Source organism: Bubalus bubalis, chromosome 14, assembly GCF_019923935.1.
Source record: "Bubalus bubalis isolate 160015118507 breed Murrah chromosome 14, NDDB_SH_1, whole genome shotgun sequence".
NCBI classification, from domain to species: Eukaryota; Metazoa; Chordata; class Mammalia; order Artiodactyla; family Bovidae; genus Bubalus; species Bubalus bubalis.
Window position 1 is genome coordinate 16115423 of NC_059170.1, and position 27761 is coordinate 16143183.

At 48.0% G+C, this 27761-nt stretch overlaps 1 protein-coding gene across 1 annotated transcript; it reads right to left on the minus strand.

The window, feature by feature from the left end:
- On the minus strand, window positions 1-22886 carry ACTR5 (actin related protein 5). The gene is made up of 10 exons (XM_006065910.4): window positions 21986-22886; window positions 19608-19837; window positions 16389-16558; window positions 13310-13527; window positions 12436-12618; window positions 7446-7562; window positions 6575-6714; window positions 5410-5542; window positions 1383-3046; window positions 1-281 (listed from the first exon to the last, which is right to left on the minus strand). Exons 1-9 carry the CDS (start codon window positions 22382-22384, stop codon window positions 2789-2791), a joined length of 1848 nt encoding a protein of 615 aa, XP_006065972.4. The 5' UTR covers window positions 22385-22886; the 3' UTR covers window positions 1-281; window positions 1383-2788.
- Window positions 22887-27761: the final 4875 nt, after the last annotated feature.

Below are 27761 nucleotides of genomic sequence, written 5' to 3' on the forward strand. Positions count from 1 at the left end.
TGGCTTAAACAGTAAGTTTATTTCTTACACACTGAAGGATTTGCAGGGTCTCTGCTCCAACCAGTTGTTTAAGGACTCAGCTTCTTCCACTTTTGGTTCCACACTCCTCCTGGACCTTGGACAGCTCCCTGTTCAGCCAGATGACGGGGAAAGAGAGCTTCTCGTGGGAGGTTTATGGAAGCAGCCCTGGATGTTGTACATCTCTTCCGTCCGTGTCCCACTGGCCAGAAATCAAATGGCTACAGGTGTAACTGTGAGGGAGGCTGGGAAACGTGGTGCAGCTGTGTGCCCGGAAAGGAAAATGAATTTAGTAAACTGCCAGTCTCCCTGCCTGTATTTTTAAATTTTCTGTTCTACAGTTTTCTAAATATCTGGAAATGATTTAATCACAAGGATCTGTAATGATAAATATCATCTCATCCATTTAATCCCTCAGGTAGGCTTAAAATAATCTTTGCGTATTGTATGAGTTCAGTGTCTTCATTTCTTGGTCACGTGTTCTCTGCCCATACTTAAAACACTTATTTTACTCTTAACTTCTATTTCCTTACCTTTTCACCTTCTTTGTTGCTTTGGTAAAACTGTTTATTGCCAAAGATGCCCATGGAAGGAAGAGGGGGCAAAAAGGGGGACACCCCTATCAGGGAGAGAGGCCCTGATCCCCCTGGGTGGCCACTCAACCTCTGGAGCTGCCCTGACTCAAACCCAGAGCCAGGCTGACCCTGGGTGGACTCTCCCGACCCTGGGCTCTCTTCCCGCACCACAACACAGACAGAAGCCCGAGGCTGGGCTACGGGAATCTATTTCTTCAAGGCTGCCCTCAGATCATTCAGCTGGAGTCATACCCACTTTGTCTCCAGGAACAGTCCTGGTATGATCAGAGGGAAGACTTAAAATGTCTCAGTAGTAGGGCTCCCTGGCTTAGGGCAAGAATCGACTCCTGATTTGTTCCTCCCAATGGAGCTGACAAGCTATCCTCAAAATGTCTTTGTTCACAGATTTGGTCAGTCATCCACCCAGCTGGTAACTCATAAGAAACCCTTCAAGACCTCAGCACCCTCCAGGCCCAGCCCTGGGATGTGCATATTCCAAGCTGAATGAAACTCGCCTCCTGCTCTTGGAAACACTTTCTGAGTTACAATCTCTCAGAGGCCACCTGGGGGCAGAGAAAAAGCTCAAGGTATTGTGCTGAGCACCCTGATGGTGGTCTGTGCAAGAGGCTGAGAGGTGTGAGGAGAGGTCGCGGCAAGCTCAGCGTGAGGAGTTACAGCGGGAGAGCACAAGGCCCAGCCTCAGCACAGCCCCAACCCTCCTCAGTTCTGGGCTACAGGCACCCCGAGCAGAGCTGGCTTCACACTTGGACTACACTGCGCCCAGCTTACCTGCCCAGTCAGGGTCCTTCCTCAGCAAGGCTGGACGTCCAGGGCAATCTTTGTGCCTCATCATTGCTCTTCAGGCCGTTTAAAATGCTGATTGTGGAGAAAGACCCCAGCAGCTCACCCAACCCCTCTTCCTGGAAACGTCATTATGAAAACCTCTCCAGTGAGGCCAGTCCTGCCTCCTTCACATCTGTCCTTCCTTGTCAGTTCATGCTTACCCTCTCATCCACCCTCAGGCCCAGCTGTGGACGGCCAGTGGCTCCCTGTAAGGCTGTGGGGCATCCTGAGCCGGCCTGGGTCTCCTGCCTTCTCCTCCACCGCTGCCCCTTCCTGGTCTTCAGTATCAAAGCCCTGGACAGCTGGAGCTGCAGGTGACCAAGCCTGGCGAACTGCACGGGCGGACTGGTTCTGAGGAGGTCTCCTCAGAGGGGTGGCCCAGATGCTCCACAGGATTTAAACGTACGGATTCTGGGGCAAGGAAACTCAGGGGCCTCCTGGGCTTAAATACTGGGTGTGTCTGAGAGTTAAAATTCTCCCCAAGCCATCTCTGGAGAAGAGAGGGGTTATCCATCCACTTAAGATAAAGCTGCAAAGGCCCAGGGAAGATGAGGTTGTGGCAAAACTGAAAAGGCAACACAACGAGCCTTTTCCAGTCTGTTTCTTTCTTCAGGAAGGCCTGCAAAGTTACACAGCCAGCAAGTTCACAGGGACAGAAACTTCTAAAACTGTAGGAAGGCCTCATATGGTAGAAAAGTTTCCAGCAAAGGAAGTATGAACGATGCTTGGCCACTAGCCCCACACCTGCCCATTCAGAAGCCGGCACTGGGCAGGTCCTCAGGGAGCTGACTTTGGACAATCTCGTTTCCCTCTTTGGGCCCCTTTTCCTTATTTCTCAGCAGAAATAACAGGAGGAGGAAAATACTTTCAGTCCTGGAGAGTTCATGGGTGATGGTTCCCGTAAGTGTCATCTTCTTAGGTGTAGAGGAAAGAACGCCACCTGCTGGGCGTTCACACGGTTTTGGAATCAATTTAGAAAACTAGCTACACGGACAATATAAAATTTAAAGGATTTAAAAAAAAATAAAAACAAGAACGAAAAAGGCTTTTAAGTGTAGTAAGAAGGAAGCCTGTGTACACGGTCCGTACAGCTCTGCCACCATCATGCTCATTCACTGCTGCAGAAGCGAAGCCTGTGGCTCATCCACGGCAGGTCCCCGGAAGTCCGCTCGTCCCTTCGCTGCAGACGCCCCAAAGAGCACAGTTCCAAAGGGTTCCTCCTAGTGGCCCTTAACTGTTCTCCCCTGGAGAAACCCATCTCGAAGCCAAATGTTCCCAGCAGACTCGGGCCACACACAGCTGGCAGAGGCACTGTCCCGATGTGGCCCCAGGTCCCTGGAGGGGCCCCTCGGCTATGCCTGCTCGCTGGCCCCACCTCCGCTGGCCCCCGAGCCCTTGCCGGATGCCTGGGCCTCTGCAGAGCGCGAAGCCTGCTTGGGCAGGCGGATGGGGATGTACACGTTGGACGCGCAGTGCTCCCTGAGGTAGCCTCCCCCCTTCTCTTCGTAGTCCTTCCTGGTGATCCAGACGTCCTCGTTGTCCAGGTGGTCCAAGGCCCAGTCGCGAGCTCCGTACCAGGCGTCCAGCACGGGATTTGAGGCCAGCTGAACCTGGAAGACGAGCAGAGCAGTCACCGGAAGGGCATCTCCCATCAGTTTCTAAGGACTGAATGTTTAGCAAGGCTGGCTACAGAGATACACACAGGAGGGCCCCCTTTGATTCCAAAATGCAGCAGGACTATCTCTGCACCCCCCAAAGGGAGCTGAGCTGAAATGCCCCAGACATTCCAAGGAAGGACACAAACATGCAGAGTGCGCCAGGACCAACCTCACCAAGTAAGAGGTCATCAGTTACTTTATCCACACCACCCTGGGCAGGGGGCAAGGGACCAGCTGCCCCACCTCCTGCCCCCGTCCTGTTGGCCACAAGGTGTCAGGTGGAGACCTGGAAGACCTGGACCTGAGCCCCTCTGCCAGTGAGGGAAGCAGAGGCTGACGCGAGGTGGCTCTGGCCATGGTGGCAAATGAGCCTCGGAGGACATGAGAGCACAGAGGCTGCCCTGGGCTCGGATTCCGCTGCTTATTCCAGGAGCAAGACTGCGGTCAGCAGTCCCGGGAGTGCCCCAGTGAGGTTTAAGCTGACCACAGGGCAGACTGCTGTCCAACTCAGATCGGGCTCCTTTTTCCTGGAGTCACCTGGCTAACCCTCCTTTCTTCCCTCCATCTCCCATAGAAGTCCCAGGCTGGAATGGAGGTTTGGGAACTTTCTGAAATAAAGGGCAGGAGGAATCAGCACAGATGGAGGAGGAGGAGGCAAGGGACCTGCAAGAAAGGACCATCAACAAAATCAGGGTCACGAGAGCCCCGGCCGCTCTGGTGTAGAAGTGTCAGTGAAGGAACGAGGGAGGCGCTCGCTCCACTCCTTGCACCGGGCAAGTGCCCACTGTGAGGAATATCAAGCAGGACCATGTGTGGAGTCTCAGAGGGTCCTTCTAGCGACTCATGGAATCTAGTGTGTTCTCAGGGGCCCTCAACACAACAGCTGATGTCTGTCCATCACACGCAGGCCCTGGGCTGAGCGCCTGACTCGCCCTGAACACTGAAAGCTGGTAACAGGTGCCAAGATGACCCCCTTCTCACTGCTGAGAAAACCGGGGTCTGGCAAAACTCAGTGATGGTGGTGCTGGAGTCAGAACCCAAGCCCAGAACCGCCCCTTGAATGTATAACACATCACAGAGCACGGGGCGGGCCAAGCCAAGCCCCTCAGCAGGACACACAGGCTCCATACCCCATGCGCCCTGCCGGCCTCTCCAGCCCCGAACCTTCACAGCCACTCTCAGCTGCACACCCCTCAGCAAGATTTTGGCCCCCAAGCCTTTGCTCCTGCTCATCGTCCTGTCCTCAATCTGGAACATTCTCTCCATCCCACCCTGCTCCACACACTCTACATGACAAACACCTCCTCGCCCTCAGAAGACTCACTTCCAAGGAGCTGTCTCTGAACTCCAAGACCCCTAGGTGCCCAGGACATCTCAGCATCCTGAGATGACTGGGCCACGAGGGGAGCTCAAACCACTTCTCTTGGTGATTGGGAATTTGGTAAAGAAATTGTGGGGTACCCCCACAAGACAGTTGCTTTTAAAAGTATTTCTGATGAATAATGACATGTGAAAATGTTCCTGGCAGGTTAAGAAGTTCAAGTTACAAAAGCCATGTGTAGAAAATATGTGGAAGAAAGAAAAAACCTCCTCAGCCAGTCCCCTCTGCCTGTGGCCCAGGGCCTGGGTGAAGAGAAGGCCTTAATCTCAATTTACACTCTTTTTAAAGAAAATAATTTTGGTAATAATGAATCCCACACGCCGCAGAGCAAGTGGGGCTGTGCGCCAAAGTACGGAAGCCTGTGAGTCTGAAGCCCGCGCTCTGCAACAAGACAGGCCTCTCTGAGGAGAAGTCCGTGAACCACAACCAGGAAGTAGCTCCCATCGCCGTAACTAGAGCAAGCCCACTCGCGGCAACGCAGACCCAGTGCGGCCAAAAGCAAATAAATACTTTTGGTGATAATTTTTAAAAAGTTAATTAATTTAGCTGCCCTGGATCTTAGTTCCAGCACGTGGGATCTTTGGTTGTGGCACGTGGGATCTAGTTCCCTGACTCGGGCCCCCTGCACTAGCAGCGTGGCATCTCAGCCACTGGGCCAAGTCCCTCAAGGTACACTCTTGTGTACTCTCTGAATGTTCACTGCATGCAGGTCTCCCTGTGTCAATGAAAACAAAACAAAGAAGTACATAAATTATGATTTCCATCTTGCTTTAAAAATCTGAAGAATAGAAGGAAAGCCATGAATGTGTTAACAGTGGCTGTTTCTGGATGATGGAATGACTATTTTTCTCATTTACACTGTACTACTTTTGCAACCCAAAAAACAAACAATAAGGCTATTTTCGAAACAGCTGGTTACATGGACAATCAGTACCTGAAAAGAAGACTGAAAGGGCCTCATCTCCAGCAGCTCCTTCTCGATTCTGACCTTCATCCCAGGATACATCATGTTCCCGCCAGTGAGGAAAACGTTCTGAACCAGCAGCTCTTGAACATCCTTTGGGTACCTGGGGATGAAACGATTCCGCTGCTATAGTCTCTCCTACTTGAATATTGGAAGAGAATGTGGATGTGGAAATGTGAGCTCTCAGTACAAATCAGAAAACATCCACACAAAAAGTTAAAAAACAAACAAAAAACACTTTCCATTTTTCATTTGCCTTTACAGAATGAATGTCAAACAGCTAGCTAAAACCTTATTGAATGGTCAATTCATTTCCTTAACATTATGCCTTTCTAATACATGTTTTTAAAAAATTGACTTTACTAAGGATTGCTTTAAATCCATTTAGATGAAGTCTGACAAATTTATAAACCCCAGCAACCAACACCACAACCAAGATACAGAACATTTCCATCCCACTCCCCAAAGTCCTGCCTCTCCTTCAGAGGACCTCCCTCTCCACCTGAGCTTTTTATTACTAGTTTTATCTTACACGTTTGATCACTTTTCTACCCACTGTGAGACAAAACTCAAAGTTATTCAAACAAAGTAGCTGCAGTCACTTTTCTTCCTTGCTAGTTGTTAAGTTGCCATTCTGTTTGAACCAACAGCAACTAGAGGACCACAAGACCGTGTTCCCTACTTGTCCCACGTGAATCAGGAAAACTCACACTGCAGAATCATATCTGTATAAACGGGTGGGGAGAGGCATGTTGTTATAGAAATGTAAACTCTTAAAAAATAAAATGCAAGGTGGGAAAAACACTAAGTTCTGCTTGTTTTTAGGGTGATTTAGAACCACTAGTCTGCAGTGATGTGAAGACTTTTAGAAAAGCCAGTGCACATATATTAACATATTGCCCAAACTTTTAAAAGACATTCTTAAAACTCAAGTATATACACATTGAGCATCTATCTACACACTGAGAAAAGAATAGACAGCCCTAACTCTGTGCCAGGCCTGGTGAGAGAAAAAGAACACCCTCTGAGCGCAGCAAGTCAATGAAAGAGATGCCTGGCCATCAGCTCCATTGTTCAACGCAAAATTCAAGGGAATGGTTCAAGAAAACAGAAGGAAAAGAAGGTCCAGGCTCACCTGTCCAGGATGTACTGGAGGGTCTCTGCTATGCCGGCCTGCTCCTCTCCGATGAGAGATGGCTGGAAGATAATTTCTGGAGCTCGAATTCTTTCTGTCCCAACAAACAGCTGATGGTACGCTGCCAAGTTAAACACGGGCTTTAAAAACCCAAGGTTTAGAAGATATTTTTAGGCCATAAGAACAAACATCCCAATTGCCAGCTTTCTCAAATTGCATTTCCCATTCCATCATAGCTTTGTTCGTGCCAGAATAACCTCTCCCTACACTCTCTTGATGTGATGATTCAATTTTTCTACCTTCTTTAACCTCTGGATTATAAACTGCTACACATCTCTACCATGAAATGACCCTTGAGATGTAGGAAAGAGACTTGGCGAAGAGCAGTAGCAGCAAGGCTGGCAATGGAAGACCAAGTCTCCGCCAGCGACCGGCCCGGCACCCAGTCCCTGCACGGCCAAGAAAGCCTTCTCCCGGGTGTCTCAGCCTCACATCCGTCTATCTGGTTGCCACGGTGATGGCAGAACCATGAACCCAGATAAGGATGAAACATCGTGACACTCGCTTCAATTTAAATAAAAGCATTAAAAGCTACTCTTTGGGTCTCAAAGTCCCTGGTTACTGGGACTCTCCCAACGAGCAGACTGTTTCTCACAGTTCCACAGTTAGTGCTGGAACCCCAATCAATCACCACAGGGGAAAAAGTCCCTGACTCTGCAAGTTTTGAGTACTGGTACTCGCCCTTCTAGAAAAATACAACTGAGATTTGCAGCTGGAGGGGGAAATATTCCTAAAGAAGCAGACTAGACCTGACTGGTCATTCACGTCAAGCTTCAAAGCATAAGCAAGGTCGAGGCTACAGGAGGCCAACCTGGACTGTGGCCACTGGCTTCTCCACTTCCGGCGTCTCCTCTGAAAACAGGGGCTCAAAGTCGTTGATGTTTTCCACATCTTCCAGAGATGGCTCGAGCTGCTCCAGGTCAGGAGTCTGAGAAGAGAAGAAACACAAGACAGAACCTGTGATTCAGCGAGCCTTAGCTCTGTGAGCTCATGGTCACCAAAAAGAACTGGGACCTCACCCAGTGTCCTCGAAGTATATCCACACATAAAAACGATGAAAAGTTTCTAAACTATTAAAAAAAAAACCCCAAACACACATGAACACAAGGTTAAAAGACTAAAAAGCCAGAGATGGGCTTTGTTCTTACCCCCTATCTTCCCCACTGAGACCAGTCTCATCAACTCCCACCTTCTCTGAAGCCTTCAGAGGGGGCCGCTCAAGTCTGCCACTCCAGAGAGGACTGTCCCAGAGAGACTCCAGAGATGAGGGGCTCAGAATCCAGCTGGTCACCTCCCTAAGCTCGGTCCACGCTGCCTCTCACCCCAGCCACAATGATTGGAGAGACTCTGGACTCTGACTGCTCGGATCTGACTCTCAGCCGCACTGCTTCTAGCTGTTGACCTTGGGCAGATTTCTTCCCTCACCTCAATCTCAGTCTCCTTATTCATAAAACGGGAATGAAGACAGTGCTTGCGGAATGGTGAAAACTAATCAGGACAATCCTTGCGCGGCAGGGGTCTGGCACGAGCCCCTGTTCTGTCATTAGTCCCATTGCTTCTGAACAGCGCCAGTTCTCTGGCTCCGACCTTGGAGGTGTGTCCTCCTCCATCCCCGCGGCCTCTGACAAGCTTCAGGTCACACTGGCTCCCTCCTGGATGAAGCCATCCCATTTTCATCCTGTCTCCCCACCTCCAGCCTCTCCCTAAATCCATCATCCTAACTGCCACCAGTTATTTTCCTAAAATAAAATCTCGTCAGATTATGCCTTGCTCAGCACACTCTGAAGGCTCTGTCTGAAGGATACTACTCAGGCTGACAGATAAAGACTGTTTCAGGCGGCCACGGCTTCCCTTCCGGCTTGGTCTCCCACATTCTCCATGCAGGATGGGCCCTGCTCCCTGCATGTATATTTCTTTCCATATAAAATGTCCTTCTCTCCTCATTGGATATCTACTGAAATCAAATAATCTTTCAGGGCCCAGCTCAAACATCCCAATCCTTTCTCATAACTCCATCTGAGGACTTCCCTGGTGGTCCAGTGGTTAAGCATCTGCCTTGCAACTCAGGGGATGTGGCTTCCATCCTTGGTCAGAGAACTAAGATCCCATTCACCGCAGGGCAACAAAGCCCCTGCAACCACAACTAGAGATCCCGTATGCTAGCAACTAAAACCCAATACAGCCAAAGAAATAAATAAAATATTTTTAAAAACAAACAAAAAAACAAACCTCCATCTGCATTCCCACAGACATCTATTAACAGCATCACATTTGATAAAGGTTACCACAGTCTAGGGCTTCCCTAGTGGCTCAGACGGTAAAGAATCTACCTACAATTTGGGAGACCTGGGTTTGATCCCTGGGTCGGGAAGATCCCCTAGAGGCAGGCATGGCAACCCATTCCAGTATTCTTGACGGGAGAATCCCCATGCACAGCATATTACAGTCCTGAGTATGGTTCTAGAGCCCTAGGTTCTGAGGTACTGAGGAGGGAAAGGATTGTATCTTAGTCACCTCTGTGCCCCTGGTCCCTGGCAATCATGCCTAGCACTGAGTGGTAAGTCCCGGTGGTAATACACCCTTAGATTTCTCTAGAATAAAGAGGACTGTAAAATGTCTGGATTTTAAAGGCTTTTTCAGTATTACTACCCACTTTCATATCTAATTATATTCAAAAGCAGTCACCTTAAAAACGAGATTTCTTAGCTTCACCAAAATTGTGAAAACACACACACACACACACATTTTCCTTATCCTGATTCATGATTCATAGAGAAGAACAAAGCTGGTAATTTCAATGCAGCAACAGGCATCCCAGAGAGAACTGATTTCTCCACCATGGCTGGCTTCTCTCCCTCTTAGGGTCTGCAGGGTCCCCAGGTGTACTGGGTGACAACTGGGAACATATACATGGACTGCTCTTTGGGAACCAAACAGAACAACAGTTTGCCAAGGCCCGTCAGAGAAGATGCAGTGTGGTTCCCCGTCAGAGAAGATGCAGTGTGGTTCCCCAGAACAGCCTTGAGCAGCAGAAAAACAGACAGAGACCAGTTCAATCTTGATTCCTCAGGTAAGAGATCTTTCTATCTTCGGCCCACTGTGCTTTCCAACAAAGGAGGGTGCTAGGGAGCTGCACTCCCAACCATGTGCAGCGATGGAAAGTGAGCATCTTTTAAGTACTCCGTGAAGAATGCTAGCAGGACTTCCTTGGTGGATTCAGCGGTAAAGAATCCACCTCCCAATGCAGGGGACACAGTTTGACCCCTGGTCCCGGAAGACTCTACATGCCGTGGGGCTGTGTGCCACAACCAGAGAGTCTGCGTGATGCAGTGAAGACCCTAAGTGCTGCAACTAAGACCCAGGGCCGCCAAATAAACAAATAAATAAACATTAAAAACAAGAATGCTAACAAAACCTACTCCTTTACAACATCCTCACTGAATACCTGCAGTGAGGGATGCAATGGATTGGTCTGTAAGAAAAAATGGATTTTTAGAATACACTGGAGGTTTAAAAATTCAGCTGTATGAATCCAACGCAACTTTTACCATTTAGATGGCATTTCAATATGAACTGTGGTCCACATATATTTGCTCTCTCCATTCTAAAGGAACTGTACACTTGGAAAATACAATAAATATTTTTTGAAAGGTAGAACTGGTTGGCCAGGGTTGTGGCCAAACTCAGCCCATGAACGTTACTGTATTTGATCTAATTTTTAACAATCTCTCTGACTGACCGTTAAGGTTTGGGACAGACGGATTTATCAGATCTGTTGTACTATGTAGAGAAACCTTTTAAAGTCCAACAATTCAAAATCTCCCCAAGCCCAGAGAGATCTGAATATGTACTCAGGTTACAGGACCAAGTAGGGACTTAGTAAGTACCTGCTGAATGAATGAACAGAGTGACTGAATCAGGGCATATAACAGACACAGGAAAAGGAAAAGCTAGCTCCCCAACTGCTTGGGAATCACATCTTCGCAGTTATTTGATTTCTTTTCTTTTTAAATCTGAAATCCTCCGTGTGCATGTAGCTTAGTGGTTCATCTCTGATATAAAGATGCTGACACCCTGTGGACACGTTGATAAGCATGATAAAACTAAGTTCAGATAAACAAACAACAAAGGCAATGTGAACAGAGGATTCGATGGTTGGATGGCACCATCAACTCAACGGACATGAGTTTGAGCAAACGCCGGGAGAGAGTAAAGGACAGGGAAGCCTGGCGTGCTGCCGTCCATGGGGTTGCAAAGGGTGGGTCACAACTGAGCGACTGAACAACAACAACAATGTGGATCCAGATCCCGCTAACCAACGGCTCAAATCTGAAACATCTGGAAAGTGGGAGGAGCAAGCCAGAAAAGGCACGCTGGTTCTCCTAAAGCCAATCCAGGATGCTGAGCGAGACTAAGATGGAGGTCAAGGCCCCTTCAACCCCAGACCTCAGGGGTCCAGTATGCTGTGTCTAGGAAGTCTGACTCAGGACCTGCTCTGTCAAGCGTGCATGCTCACAGCCAGTCACCATCCTCATGTGATCTACAGCCTGTTGGAGAGGTGGGGAAGGGGAGGCTGAGAGCGGAAACCGTGAGAGCCGGCCTCCAATGGAGACAGTCCCTGCAAAAGCAGGCTGCCTGCTGAGCCAAGGACAGCTCTGAGACCCCCGATGAGCAGCACACTACACACACCCAGCGGCAAACCGCAATTTTCCACCGGACTGTTCCTTTCGGAAAGTAAAGGCTTTAGAATTTAAAGCTGACTTAAAAACAAAGGTCAATAGCTGGACTGGCTAACCCTGCTCTGGAAGTGTCACAAGGCAATGAACAAGTACCTTTATTTTAGAACCCTAGAGATGACAGATCCAGCAACGATGCATCCAGCTATTATCACTTTTTTCAAGATCTAGAGAAGGAGAGCCAACCAGAGACCTGGGACCAAGGTGTGACCTGCAGGCAGCCCCTTCCACACGAGGCCCAGTGCTAGGGTTTGATTTACCCAGGGCCCTGTCTCAGCCCCACCCACCCGCCCACCCTTTCAGCCACATGAATACTTATTCACAGTCCACAGGCAGGGAAACAAAAAGGAGAGACTGAGAAGATCAAAGAGTTAGTTTTAGTAACTAACAAAAGGCTGGTTTTAAATCAACCCGCAAGTATCTTTTCAAGGTTTTTAAAATAACATTTCTTAAAAGTTAACATGTGCATGATAGGAAACTGAAAAACACAAGAAGCAAAAAACAGTGTCATTCACAATCACAAGCCGTTTACCCTCCGATGTGTCCTTCTGGGTCTCATTTGTGTATTTCCTATTGAGCATGTCTATTAGCGCCTATAAAAAAACTCGCAGACTACGTGTGAAGTGTGATCCCTGTCCTTAGGGAACACTGAGATGGAAAGGCGGCGAATGAAAGAGTAGTCACAATATATTTAATACGAGATCAGAAGAAAGTTGAGGCATTTATGATGATCCAAGAACCATCAGTGGGGCAGGCTCACGCTCAAGATGGGCCACACAATCAGCCTGTGTTATGTTCTTCCTTTTCTACTTGAACACTTTCCCCTCCCAGGGGGCCAGGGCACTACCAGGTAAAACCCCTTGGGTCAGCACTCCAGTTGGTACAAGGTCAGTGCCATCCCTGCCCCCATCCGTGCCCCCAGAGACATCAAACACCACTCTGTTCTGTTTGCTGCTCAAGTCTGGTACAACCCCTTTGTCATCAGCCTTTCCTGGACACTCCTCTGTCCTCAGAAAGGGCAATCCTACACAACCCCTCGAGACCTCCCTTCCGAGGCCCCAGTACCTCTGGCTTGCTGTCCACCACGTCCACCTCGAGACTGACTTCTGCTTGAAGGATCTTCTGCTTCGCCTGCTCCACTGCAGCACTGAGCTTCTGGATGTAGGACTGCAGCTCCTCCGGGGAGTCCATGTTCAGCTCCATCAGGGCCTTGTGAAACTGATCCATCTGGCCGTCCTCCAGGAGCTCCTGCAGGCAGAGCAGTCATAACCGGCCCTCAGAAACGCGCATCTGGGTGATCACGCCCAGGATGGAGAGAAGGAGCTCAGCGGCTGGATGGACAGGAAGAACGGCGGGAGAGGGCTCCCTGCGCCTGCCCCTCCACACAGCCTGCCCCATGAAGCTTCACACCACAGCCCTCCTCCCCAGCCGTCTCTGGGCTCCCACACATCACCATCTCAGTACCACCTGAGCAGGCAACACTCATCTATGCGGACAGATGTCAGACTGTGAGCTTCTGGGCGGGCCAAAGGCGGGAGAGGGGCTAACAGGAGATGGAGGGAGGCTCCTGGGCTGCTGGGTGCTCTATTTCTTGATCTGGATGTGGCTACGTGGTGCATTTCAGTGGTGAAAACTCACTAAGCTAGACCCTTAAGATTTGTGTGCTCTGCATCATGTGTGCCACACTTAAGCCAAGAAGTTAAAAATCAAACAAAAGGGACTGTAAGGATAAAATACATCAACAAGGCCAAGTCCGCAGCTCTTGCAGCAATTCCTGCTGCTACAATGTCCTCCACACACGTCATCTCTACACGGATGATCCTGCTAGACTCCTCCTGGACTTCAGGGTGGGGGGGACTGAGATGGCTGATGCGTTTCACAGCTGGGGCAGAATCTACAGGAAGAACACGGCGGGGACCCACCCAGGGGTCCGCATCACCTGCACATAGAGCAGCCGGTCTAGCCGCTCCTGATCCAGCTGCAGCTTCTCCTCCCGCCGCCGGGCATTGAGCTCCTGCAGCCGCCGCAGCTGCTGCTGCCGCCGCTCCTGCTTCTCCTCGGAGGTCAGGGTGCTGCCCAGAAGCTTGCTGGAAAACGGGAGCTGCATCTTGTGGACGTTGTCCTCATAGTAATCGGGGCACCGCCATTTCTGCAGCTCTTCAAAGGAAGCGTTTCAGAAGTTAGGAGACGGGAACACCATTAGCCCTGAGATTAGAAAGGTGGGACCAGAGTCCCAGGTGCAGGGGAAGATGGAGGAAGCATGCTCCCCCCATTTCTGAACCCACCAGATCGACGAAATGCAGCAGGAAGAATGGACATGACGCCAACACACCTGCTCTGAGAAAACTGGTAAATAAAGCTTTTCAGACCGAAAGGATATCACCTGGAGCACCAGAAATGAAGGAAACACAACTGAAGCGGTGAATGGACTCCATTAACCTCCTCCGGAATTCTTTAAAATATGTTTGACGACTGAAAGTAAAAACTGTGACAATGTCTGATGGGCTTCCCACCTATGTAGATGTGACATAGAAAACAAGTTCGACACAAAGGAGGAAAGACACAGGACCTCTGGAGTGCTAACATCTCCAGGTTCCACTTGAAGTGGCAAAAAAGAGACCCTAAGACTGTGAAAAGCCAGTTAACTGTCATCTCTTGAGCAACCAGTAAAACAAAAAACCTACACAAGATACGGTGAAAAACACAATAGATAAATTAAAATGGAATGCCAAAAAAACTGGTGGACCTAAACCCAGACACAAGAGGGACTAAATTCACTGTAAATGGTCTTATCAGCTAAAAGACAGAGACTCAAAGAAGGGATTTTTAAGGAAAGGACCTGTTAGAAAACTTGCTTTGAATATAATGTTTTACGTAGATTAAAAGGCCAGGAAAAAAACCACCACACAAGCACCAATCAAAAGAAAGCTCAAGGGCCTATACTAATGTCCAAGTAGACTTCAAAGCAAAGAAAATTATAAGGGATAAAAAGGAACATTACATAATGGCAAAAGATCAATTTGCCAAGAAGATGTAAAAAAGGATGACTACATAAAAGACCAATCTGCCAAGAAGATGTAAGAATCCTAAATGTGTACCTAACAAGAGAGCTTCAGATACTTGAAAGCAAAAACTGACAGAACTGAAAGGAGAAATAGGAAAATTCACAATTCTCCCTGGAGATTTCAACACTCTTAATAATCAGTACAGCTTGATGGACAATGAAGCTGGGTTGACAAGAACTGAACAAAACCAACAACCAGCGGAACCCCAGTGACATCACAGACTCCTTCATCCAACAACAGCAGGACTACCTTCTTTGCAATTGTACACGGAAGATTCGCCAAAGCAAACCATGCCTGGGTCCTAAACCAAACTTCCACAAATCTAACTGATAACAGGGAAAAGAAGTTCTTTGACTATGACAGAATTAAAGTAGATATAAACCACAGAAAAATAACTGGAAAGTCTCCAACACTTGGCTACATTCTAAATAATCAATGGTTGCACATAAAAAAGGCTTGAGGGAAACTTAAAAATATCTGAACTCAAATAAAAGGAAAATATACCATATCAAAATCTATGGAATGTAGATAAAGGACTGCTGAGAGGGAAATTCAAGCTTTAAATGCCTATATTAGAAAGAAGTTATGATAAAAATCTAAGCTTCTACCTCAAGAAACTAGGAAAAAAGGGCAAAGTAAACCTAAAGCAAGTAGAAAGGAAGAAATAATAAAAAGAAGACATCAATGAAATTGATGAAATTTACACCTACACCTATTAAAGAAAATGAATTCCTTCAGAAAAATAAATCCCCCAGGCTCAAATAGTTCTGCTGCAGAATTCTAACAAACATCGAAAAAAAAAAAAAATCAACTATTTACTCAATCTTTTCCAGAAAGTAAAAGAAAACACTTTTCAGCTCATTTAATAAGACCAGCATTGCCATGATCCCAAAACAAGACAAAGACAGTAGAAGAAAACTGCAGATCAATATAGTGACACAAATACTTCATAAAATTTACCAAATTAAATCCAGCAATATATAAAAAATAACACAAATAAACAAGTAGGGTTCAAGGCTAGTTCAATATCTGAAAAGCAATCCTTATACTCTCTTAAATGAACAGTCCAAAGCACAAACACCACAGAATCATATGAGATGCAGAAAAAGCATTTCACAAAATTCAAAAATCCATTCATGATAAAAATGATCAGCAAAACTTGGAACAGAGAGGAAATTCTTCGATTTGATAAAGAGTAAAAACTCACTGTATTTCATAAAAATTCACTGCATTTCTATACAATAGCAATGAGCAACTGGAAACTGAAATTTAAAATAAGGAAAGAAATAATTTAGGCATAAATCTAGTAAGACATGTACAGGATCTATATGCTGAGAACTATAAAATGCTGATGAAGGAAATGAACAAAGACCTAAACAAATGGAAAGACACATTATGTTCATGAATTAGAAGCCTCAACATAGTAAAAAACGTCACTTCTCCCCAATCTGGATCTAGCATTATATTTGGATTTATATTTAGAAGGTTGCTGTTTTATATACAAACTGATGTACACATTTAATGTTCTTTCAATCACATCCCAACAGAACTTTTGGTAGATATGGACAAACTGACCCTATCATTTAAATGGACAAAGGAACTAGAATAACCAAAAGAATTGTAAAAAAAAGAACGAACATATGAGGTATCACTTAACTGAAAAGTTTTTGAAGAAAGTAAATATCAAAAAATGGAAGAGGATGCTACGAAGTATTAAGTGTAAAAAAGTGGGCAAAGAGGGAACTCCCTGGGAGTCTTGTGGTTAGGAGTCTGCACTGTGACTGCAGGGGACATGGGTTCCATCCCTGGCTGGGGGAAGATCCTGCACGCCACACCTCGTGGCCAAAAAAAAAAAGCCTGTCAAGAGTGAGCAAGAGAGTCACCCTGGGAACAATTTAAAGAACACCCCCAAAGACAACACTCAGAAGCTGCAGGCAGACGTCCTCTTCGTACCTTCCACGTAATCCTCAGCGATGTAGCTGTGCTCGTGTAGGATCTCCTCCATGCGACTGAGAGTGATGGCGGCCAGGTGCCCGGGGTACTTCAGCTGCAGGAGACGCTGGAGGTAGCCAGCTGCCTGGCTTCCTCCCAGGTTGATGCGCTTGCAGTTTCTAGCATCTAACCTACAACCAAGAAGTGGAAATAGCACTGAAACTTTGGCAACGTGGAGGAAAAAATATGGAGCAGGTGGACAAGGGGGGATGATAATTTAATAATGAGGAAGAAACTGACTGGTAGGGGAAAACAAAACAGTTGGAAGGGACTTTAAGTTGCCTTAGTGCAACCTCTGACCCAATGCAGGCATTCCTAGACCACGTCCTGACAGACACATGGACATTTAACTTCTGGTGTGGTGTTGGACAAGACTTTTGAGAGTCCCTTGGACTGCAAGGAGATCCAACCAGTCCATTCTAAAGATCAGTCCTGGGTGTTCTTTGGAAGGACTGATGCTAAAGCTGAAACTCCAGTACTTTGGCCACCTCATGCGAACAGTTGACTCATTGGAAAAGACTCTGATGCTGGGAGGGATTAGGGGCAGGAGGAGAAGGGGACAACCAACTCGATGGACATGAGTTTGAGTGAACTCCGGGAGTTGGTGATGGACAGGGAGGCCTGGCATGCTGCGATTCATGGGGTTGCAAAGAGTCGGACACGACTGAGTGACTGAACTGAAGAGTCTCAGAAGGAAACCAAGTTCAAAGCAAAGAACATGCTCTCTAAAGTCAGACCCTAATGTCACTTGTCATGTATTTCTCAAACTGTGGTTCCAAGGCCATGCATCCTGGAATTAACTGGGGACAACGTTTAAGGTGACAATCCCCAGGACCTGTCTGCTCCGGGGAGGGCCTAGGGATATGCACTTTTTCTTTTTTGGCAGTGCCACACGGCATGTGGGATCTTAGTTCCTCAACCAGGGATCAAACCTAAACCTTCTGCAGTGGAAGCTTAGAGTCTTAACCACTGGAAGCTCAGAGTCTTAACCACTGATAGCCAGTGAAGTTCTGGGGGATATGCATTTTGACAAGCTCCCCAGGTAGCTCCAGTGTACCCCTCCCCTAGACACTCCACTTCTACTTATGCAAACACATTAAGTAACAACATACACACTGGCTTACTGTAATCTTCTAAGAGTGCCAGGTTCCTCTCACATGAAGTGAAGGGGAGGAGAACCAGAGTAACTTCATAAATTCTCAGTGTGAGAAAAGGAGAGGAGCTGGGCTCTAGGAACTTGCTGTGCACTGAAATGATGCTGCTATACCACACCTCACCAGCAGGGGCCAGCACAGAACAGGACATACTCCAATCTGATCCTAGCTTTCAGGTCAAATCATTTTCTCTCAATATAAAATAACAATATTATTTTTAATTTCTGCATATTCTGGTTACATAAGATAGAAAATTCTGTAAAGCAGGAGTGTTTTGGAATGCATAACTATTAGTTTTTTCTTCATAAATGTTTGTACAAACTTCAAGAGAAATTCCCACAACAGGGCTCAATAAATTTGTCACCCTTATTTTCACTTAAATATTCAGATTGTTTTACAAAGTGCCATCTCCTACACTATCTCATTTCATTCTCAGGGTAACCCTGAGAAATCAGTTTTTCCCATGTCTATTGTTAGGAAACCAAGTGAAGAAGTTAAGTACCTCATCCTTAGCAGGGCTGCAAACCCAGGCTTTCAACTTCTCTCCTTATTTACTCTATACAAAGAGAAACCTTCTCAGGAGAGCATGATGCTGGCCTAGTCTCTCTAATTTTTAATTGAAGCACAACTGATTTACAATATTTCAGGTATACAGCAAAGTGATTCAGTTATATATAACATATGTATATGCATACTTTTTCAGATTTTTTTTCCATTGTGCTTCCACTGGGCTTCCCTGGTGGCTCAGATGCAAAGAATCTGCCTGAAATGTGGGAGACCTGGGTTCGATCCCTGGGCTGGGATGATCCCTTGGAGGAGGGCATGGCAACCCACTCCAGTATTCCTGGCTAGAGAATCCCCATGGACAGAGGAGCCTGGTGGGCTACAATCCATGGGGACACAAACAGTCAGACATGACTGAGTGACTCAGCACAGCACATATATATACTTTTTCAGATTCTTTTCCATTGTAGGCTATTACAAGATACTGAATATAATTTTGTGTCCTACACAATATGTCCCTGTAGTTTATCTGTTTTATGTATATTGGTGTGTCTCTGATAATCCCCAATTCCATATTTATCCTTCCCTTCCTGGCCTAGTCTCTTTGAAGTGAAAGTGAAAGTTGCTCAGTTTAGTCCAACTCTTTGCGACCCCATGGTGTATACCCAGGCCAGAATACTGGAGTAGGTAGCCTTTCCCTTCCCCAGGAGATCTTCCCAACCCAGGGATTGAACCCAGGTCTCCCACATGCCAGGTGGATTCTTACCAGCTGAGCCAAAAGTGAAGCCCAAGAATACTGGAGTGGGTAGCCTATCCCTTCTCCAGGAGATCTTCCCAACCCAGGAAAGGAACCAGGGTCTCCTGCATTGCAGAGGTATTCTTTACCAACTGAACTATCAGGGAAACCCCCTGGCCCAGTCTCTTTATCAGACAATAAAAGCCCAACTATAAAATAAGAACACATTTTAAACATGACAGAAACTACCCTCAACTTTTATACAACTTGGAAAAACAATCTACTACATATCTATTATGTACCATACTTGAAAAGAAAGGTCTAAATAATTGTCATTAAAGAGCTTTAAATAAAAAAGCAAAATAGCACTTAATAAAAAAAGTGACTCCAGAACACAACAGTATAAATTAAATTTATTTAAATAATTTACTCAGAACATTTTTATTGAGTGCCTACTACCTACAGATACTTGTGTGAAGCTATCTATTTCACTCTAAGAACAGTGAGTTTCACTATTAGTGAGTTTCACTTTCAGAATCATACAATTATAGAATTACAGATTTGGACCTCAGAGACCATCAACCCCAACTCAAGCCAGGAGGTCACAAGGACAGATGGTGAAGTGACATATCTATACTCACACAGTGAGGGAGGTCAGAGTTAAGCCCAGAGGTCAATTCAGGGTCCTGTACTTGCTCTTTCCACTCCACCTTTACAGTAGGTGCCCAATAAAAGTTTCCTGAATGCTTCTCAAAACAGCACTCAAATGCCATAAGTACAACTCACCTCCCTTCTAAGATGGGTAAAATATGTGTACACTGATATCCAGATGAAATGATGAGCCCGCTGGAAATCATGTTCTTTGGGTTATTGTGGTAGAAGCTGAAGAGGCTGTCTATCCCGTAGGCAACCTTAGGAATCCCGTAGCACTCAAACAGAAGCTCAGACATCATCTGTCGTGAATACAGCGGGGTGCACACGGCTTCTGTCAAAACTATGGGATGATCAACACAGCCCTACTTTGAAAGAAAAGAGCAAATTGTTAGGTGCTAAGAGGATACACTTTTCAAAGCAGAAAAAGAAACAAAAATCCTTATTGCAAGGGCTGAATTGGCTTTTGGTCTCCAATCAAAACCCCTGATCAGAAGCAATTGAGAAACACCCCTCTTCCCTGGAAGTTTCTTTGGAAAATATGAAAGTAGGGTCAGTTGTGTCCGACTCTTTGCAACACCACGGACTGAAGCCCAACAGGCTCCTCTGTCCATGGGATTTTCCAGGCAAGAATACTGGAGTGGGTTGCCATTTCCTTCTCCAGGGAATCTTCCCAGGGAGCGAACCCGGGTCTCCTGCATTGCAGGCAGATTCTTTACCATCTGAGCCACCAATGCTCATAGTAACTTAAGTCAGTTCAGTTCAGTCCAGTTACTCAGTCGTGTCCAACTCTTTGCAACCACATGGACTGCAGCATGCCAGGCTTCCCTGTCCATCACCAACTCCCAGAGCTTGCTCAAACTCATGTCCATTGAGTCAGTGATGCTATCCAATCATCTCATCTGTTGTCCCCTTCTCCTCCTGCCTTCAATTTTTCCCAGCATCAGGGTCTTTTCCATGAGTTAGTTCTTCGCATCAGGTGGCCAAAGTACTGGAGTTTCAGCTTCAACATCAGTCCTTCCAATGAATATTCAGGACTGATTTCCTTTAAGATTGACTGGTTTGATCTCCTTGTAGTCCAAGGGACTCTCGAGAGTCTTCCCCAACACCACAGTTCAAAAGTATCAATTCTTCAGTGCTTTCTTTATAGTCCAACTCTCACATCCAAACATGACTGATGGAAAAACCATAGCTTTGACTAGATGGACCTTTGTCGGCAAAGTAATGTCTTTGCTTTTTCATATGCTGTCTAGGTTGGTCATAGCTTTTCTTCCAAGGAGCAAGCATCTTTTAATTTCATGGCTGCATTGTCAACTGAAGTCAAGCCCCATCCAAATTGTGAGCCAATCATCTGGCTCTATCTTCAAAACAGCTCCAGAATCCAACTGCTTCTTATCACATCCACCATTCCTTCCTCAACTAAGTTACCAACATCCCTCACCTCGGAACTGCAACAGCCTCCTAACTGATTTCCCTATTTCTACCCTATGACTCAGGCCAGTTCATTTTCCATATAGCAGCTATAGTGATCCTTCTGAAACAAAAGTCACATCCCTCTTTAGTTCAACACCCTGCAATGTCTCACCATTCCACTCATAATAAAAGCCTACAAAGTGTGTGACCTCTCTGGCTTCTACTTACTGAAGTGAAGTTGCTCAGTCGTGTCCAACTCTTTGCAACCCCATGGACTGTAGCCCATCAGGCTCCTCCATCCATGGAATTTTCCAGGCAAGAGTACTGGAGCGGGTTGCCATTTCCTTCTCCAGGGGATCTTCCTGACCTAGGGATCGAACCCAGGTCTCCCTCATTGCAGGCAGATGCTTTACTGTCTGAGCCACCAGGAAAGACCTTATAAGTAAGACCTTCCATTTACTACCCTCCCCTCAATCTGACTGTCCTCAATTAGGATTAGGGCAAACTCTTGCCTCAGGGCCTTTTCACTGGCTGTTCTGTCTCTCCGGATTATTATTCATTCTGATATTCACAAGGCTTGCTTCCTCAATCGTCTACTTTAGTCCTTGCTAAAAACACCACCGTAACCCTCAGTCCTCTCCCTACCCATCTTACTGAAAAGCTGTAACCCTCTCCTCTCCGTCTATCATGCCGTAGAATCTACTGCTTAATTCTACTGTTTATTCTCTGTCTTTTCATACTAGAACGTCTTTCCATACTAGCTCCATAAGCACAGGAGATTTCGTGTTATGTTCCCGGACATATTTCAAACACCTAGAAAAGTCCCCATTGAGAGTAGGTGCTCAACACATACCTGTTAATAAATAAATGCACTAACAAACGAACCCAAACAGATGCTCCAAGAGAAAAGGGCGTTATTTTGTTCACTGCCATATCCCAACCGCCTAGCACAGGACTTACATACGTTAGGCGTTTAATATTTGATAGACTGACCGAAAGACTAAATGACAACTGGAGCGACTATCATCTCTCGGAGAGCGGAGTGACACGAGACACGACCACACCCCTCTCCTCAATCCTAACCCCACCTCGCCTGTCACCTGTGAGGAGACACCCAGATGCTGGAAGCTGTAGTCAAGCAGCAACTCCTGAAGCTCCAGGTTCACCGGCACGTTGCGGTCGAAGGGCGATCGCAGCATCCAGCGCAGCGGCTCGAGGCTGCCCAGCGCGTTCCCCACCTGCGGGCCCGCCCCGCCCCGAGCCCCACCCCGCCCGCGGGCGCACACAGCGCGGAACTGCAGCCGGGGCTCGGGGCCCGGGTCCGGTCCGGGGCACGCCCAGCCTGCGCGGGCCTGGAAAGACCCATTGTCCAACACCAGTGGCACCGGCAGTGACCCGTGTGCCACCGGGCCGGCCTCCAGCACCGGATCTGGCGCGGCGCGAGCATCGCGGAACGGAAACACGTTCGTGCCCAGCCCTGCAGCAGTGGCCGCCGCCATGTTGGAGCGCTGCTGGCTCCTCCCCTCGCCGCGGCGTCAACCACGGCGCGAGACTCCGCCCCCGACGCAGCGTGCGCTCCGCCTTCGCAAAGAACCGCGGCTGTCTCCAAGTCTCCCGTGCTCTTGCCCTTTCATCCCAACCGAGTTCTCACCAAACTCGCTTTCGGTAGCCCAGGTCTCCTTCGGGGATCGCTAGGCCACGCTCACCCTGGTTGTGGTTTAACCTTGCTCCCAGCTTTCGACCTGTTACTACCCTTCGCGCTAGCCGGGACTCGGGCCAGCAAACCCCGCCCCGAATGCGTAAAGCCTTCGGTCCCCGCCCGTTCCTTGCCTCCCGAACTGAGCTGAGCTCCGCGGGGCCCCGCCTTTCCGCCTAGCCACGCCCCATTTGCCTTCTGTCACCTTCCTTCACCGTTGACTCCTCCCCACGTCCACGTGATAACTTTGCCTTCGGTCAAGGAAACAAACTCCGGGTTAGCTGACTGCTCGACTTCTTGACCAAGGAGTTCGCTACTCAGGTGTGCTCATTTTGTTCATTCATCAGGTCGTTCACTTATGATTTCTGCACTTCTCTGCAGGTATGTTAGAAGGAAACATGGTGACTCAGACGGTAGAGAATCTGCCTGCAATGCAGGAGACCAAGGTTTGATCCCTGGGTCGGGAAGATCCCCTGGGGAAGGAACTGGCAACCCACTCCAGTATTCTTGCCTGGAGAATCTCACGGACAGAGCAGCCTGGCGGGCCACAGTCCATGAGAGCCATACACAAATGAGCGACTCTTTCTCTCTCTCTTTTTTTTTTTTTTGCACATATATTTTATAATACAATATAAAGTTTCCCAGGTGGCGCTAGTGGTAAAGAACCCACCTGCCAGTGCAGGAGACCTAAGAGAGTTTGGATCCGTGGTTTGGGAAGATCTCGGTGAAGGAGGACATGGCAACCCACTCCAGTATTTTTGCCTGAAAAATCCCATGGACAGAGGAGCCTGGCGGGATACAGTCCATTGGGTCGCAAAGAGTCTGACACCACTGAAGTGATTTAGCACATAAAGTTTTAAAATAGATTTATTAACTCCCACAAGTCTATGGGACTTTTACCTTCTCACAGACCTCAAACACTGCAAAAAAAAAACAACTGCTAAATGTTAATATGTCTATATTCTCTTTTTCTCTTTTGTGGTATAATTCCCCTACATGGTCCTCTAGCTTGTTGTGATCTTGTGACTCAGTTTTGGCCTTTTGGCCAAATGGGGGGGAAGGGCAGGGAGGAATGGAGGTGATGTCATCTGCCCCCTCCTCAGTTTTAGCTGTAAAAGGACTGGGCTCCCTCTCCCCTGCCCCATTTCTCCCTTTCCACCAGGCAAGATAACAAGAATTAGAGCGCCTGCTTTGACTGTACCCTCCCAGCTCTGGAGCACTTAATTTTGAGAGATAAAAGCAAGTTAATTATAAAAGGTTCAGTTCAGTTGCTCAGTTGTGTCCGACACTTTGTGGCCCCATGGGCTGCAGCACACCAGGCTTCCCTGTCCATCACCAACTCCCGGAGCTTACTCAAACTCATGTCCATCGCGTCAGTGATTCTACCAACCATCTCATCCTCTGCCCTCCCCCCTTCTCCTCCACCTTCAATCTTTCCCAGCATCAGGGTCTTTTCCAATGAGTCGATTCTTCCCATCATGTGGCCAAAGTATTGGAGTTTCAGCTTCAGCATCAGTCCTTCCAATGAACACTCAGGACTGATCTGCTTTAGGATTGACTGGTTGGATCTCCTTGCAGTCCAAAAGGTGGTTCTGTAATAAACATCCTTATGGAGAGATGAGACCCCCCCCAAACGTTCTCAGGAACATCTAGGAACACTTCTAGGCAAAACAGGGAGCCAGTATAGCAGCAAAATCAGATGAAAGGTGTTGCCTTCCAACATAAGTCATGATCTCACATCTGAAGGAATCCATCATTAAACAGAGAAAGAGCAGAGCAGAACACATAAGATTCAAGTGAATGTAAATTCAAGGACTACACCTGTGTATACTAATGTGAGAAAATCTCCAAGATACATTTTTAAAAGAAATGAGTGCAATTTATAGAAACTCCCTTTAAGAAAGGTGGGAGGGGGGTGGAGTGTAGAAAATATATAGTATTTTGCTTGTATTTTCATGTGTGAATAGATAGACAAGAAACTAAGAGTTTGCCTGTAAAGAAAAAGGACAAGGTGAGTGGGTCAGGTGTGGGAGATTTTTTTCACTGCATACTTTTTCACATAGTTTTGATTTTTTAATCTTGTAAAAGTATTACCATTCCAGGAAAAAAAAAAAAAAGAGCACTATGTATAAAGGAGGTAGATTGGATTATTGCTCCCAGTTCTTCACTTCTCTGTAATACCATGTGACTCTGTTGGGCCTCTCTCACTGTAGACCTTGATATTGAACTTGGCCATGGGATTCACTTTTAGCCAGTGGACTATTAGCCAAATGTGATCTGAGCAGAGGCTTTACCTGTGCCTATGTGGCTTAGACTGCCCTCTCATCATGAGTCATGAGAAGAACATGCTCTGAGTCTAAAGAGGATGAGAGAGACACATGGAGCAGATCCAACACAAACTGCAGCCTGGAACTAATTCAGCCAACCTCCCTCCTAAAGTTGAGGTGTGCCCCTCTTCACTTCCTGACTGGTGTCCATGGAGCCCGGTTGACTCCCTTCTTCCCTCCAAAGCCCCTAGAGTGGAAAACGTATGAGTCCCTGGGGTAGGGCTTGTCATTTAATAAAATACGTCCCTGATTAGCATCCTTCTATGTTTGGGAGGCAGGGGACCATCAAAAGCCCACTTTTGAAATAGGGAGAACCTGAAAGTAAAGCACTAGAGAAAAGCAATCATTATCTACTAGGAAGGGAGGTGAGAGAGTACGGAGTGGCCGGGAAGCAAGAAGCATTGAGAATGCTGAAGATGGAGAACCTTGTGAGCGCCGGCAGCTTTGCACTCTCTGCGCTAGGGGGCGCGGCAGAGCGGGCTCGGAACACGGTGGCGGCTCCCTCGCGAGGATAAGGATCTTGGTGGTTCCCAAGCCACCCAGCTGGATGGCGGTCCGAAGCGCCCGGAGCCAGGATTCGTCGTAAGAACAGACAGGAACTGATGGGGGGGAGAGGATGGAGGGGACGGGTCCTGGGGGGGATTCCCTCGCTCCTCAGTTCGACTCCCGAATGAACCTTGCCGGCCCTTTCTGCCTCCTTCGAATTCGGATTGCGAGCTCACAGCGGACCCCTGCAAAGAACTCAGCTCTCTTCCGCTTCCACACATGCACTGTACTGTTGTGGGTTGGGGGAGGCAGAGATGGGTCTCATCTTTCATTTCTCCCGTAGGCCTGAATGCAGGCCTGGGGATGAGTGTTTTGCCCACGACGGGGCAGGGTTTCCCTTGGGGCGCCTAGGAGCTTGGCTCTCGGCCTCGGTCCTTCAGGGCCCAGGCGGGTGGAGGGGGGTGGGGCGGCGGGGGACGATTTAGAGGGGTGACCCGGGCTCCGGGGAACTGAGCACAAAGCCCGGAGCTAGGATGCAGTGCAGAGGATCCAGGCGGGTCCGCGGAGGTGGCACCCCCTGTCCAGAGCGTGCTTAGTGTCTCATTTGTCCTTTCAAAGACGGGAAGGACGGAGCTGGTGCAGCGTGACGCTCCCACCTTCCCTTACACTGCAGGAATCCGGGCTTTTTCTGAAGGCTATGGACCGAGCTCCGATTCAGAGAGCACCCAAGGGTGCGTGGACCTGCCGAGGAGCAGCGTAGGCGGGGCAAGCTTCCCCGGCCTGGGAGACGTCAGAAGGTGTAGAAGGACGGGAAACTGAGAATCCTCTGGCCAGCTCCGGATTCCAGCTCGCGACAAGAGTGACAAGGGGGCATCGGGCGGATGATAGCAGGCATTTCAAATGGCCCGTTTAAATCCTCAGAGCCTCGGGCGGCCAAGGGAACCTAATTTTATCCCCTTGCGCTCCCACTCCCTTTGAGTGGCTGCGGAACCAGGGCAGTGCGCAGTTACCTCTGTCGCAGGCACGCGCTCATGGATGGTCTGCACACCGAGGTAAACACATGCATTCATCAAGGCTCTTCACGCGCCCCCCGCCCCCCTCCCCCCGGGATATCGCGTAGACTGCTCTCGCTTGCTCAGCGGCACACACTCACCCACGCCTGTCACAGCGGGCAGGGAGAAATGGTCACCGTGCATTTTCCCCGTGCGCCCTTTGCTCCTGGAGAAATCGTTCTAAACGAGGCCTCTGCCTTGATGGGAGAGACCAAAAACCTCCAGCATGGCTTCTCTCTCAGTGAGAACGGCCCAGCAGTCCTCAGCACGAAGAACTCATCTGTAGAGTCTAACCACGACCCATTCCCATCTTTCCCAAGACTGACGCCATGGACGCGAGGGCTGCGTCTGGAGTAGGATCTAACCGGATCCTCTGGGTATTTTAAGTAAACACATTCTCAGGCTGCTCAAAAAAAGGGGAGGCTGGAACATAAAGCGCTGTGCTTGGTGAATCTAAACAGTCGCATCTCTTCACTGTGGCTATATAAACTCCACACAGAGGGGACTGAGGGGGGATTCTCCAGGGTGAGAGATGCGTGAGAGGCCAGGTTGGTTCCCACCCTGGGAAATACACAAGAGCCCTGCTGATTTCCTTTACAGCCTGTAAGTCCTACTGTGGATTTCAGAGTCCTTGTCTATTGCCCTTCTCTCCTCTTCTAGACTGTAAGCTCCAGGAGGGCAGAGCTGGGTTTGTTTCTCCAGGAAGCCAGCACAGTCCTCATCTGTGGTGAGCTGTCTATACATATTTGTTGAAAACCCTGTAGGGCTTTTGTTGTTAACTGCTAGGTGGTGTCTGACTCTTTGTGACCCCATGGACTGTAGCCCGCCAGGCTCCTCTGTCCATGGGATTTCCCAGGCAAGAATACTGGAGTGGGTTGCCATTTCCTTCTCCAGGGGATCTTCCCCACCCAGACATCCAGCCTGCCTCTCCTGCATTGGCAGGTGAATTCTCTACCAAAGAGCCACCAGGGAAGTGCTTCTGTGCCCAGAAAAAAACTTTTTAAAAAAGGATCGGAAGTTGAGAGCATCCACCAAATTCTCAGATGGATCCAACTTCCGGGAAGAGATTTGGGTTAAAAAAAAAAAAAAAAAAAAAAAGCCTAGTCCTGGCGGCTGGGGACCAAGGTCACACGGAAACCGTGGGCGCACCGCCTGCTCCTCGGCCTGAGTCCCCCAAGCACCTGGAGAGCCGCCCCCTCCTCTCCCGGTACTCGTTCCCTATAGCTGCCTCTTTGCCCCCAGTTGCTTCACCCGGGAGGGCCAGAGCCCGGATTCCCGCGCGTTCGAAAATGCAGAACTGAGCCAGGGCCGCGAG

Bases quoted from the DNA above. Each gene is read 5' to 3' on its own strand.
- ACTR5 (XM_006065910.4), bottom strand. From the start codon at position 22,384: ATGGCGGCGGCCACTGCTGCAGGGCTGGGCACGAACGTGTTTCCGTTC. The intron at 12,619-13,309 runs GTGATGCGGACC...CTCTGCCTGCAG, and splicing joins ACCGGCTGCTCTATGTGCAG to GAGCTCCTGGAGGACGGCCA. The intron at 7,563-12,435 runs GTACTGGGGCCT...TTCTCTTCTCAG, and splicing joins TGGTGGACAGCAAGCCAGAG to ACTCCTGACCTGGAGCAGCT.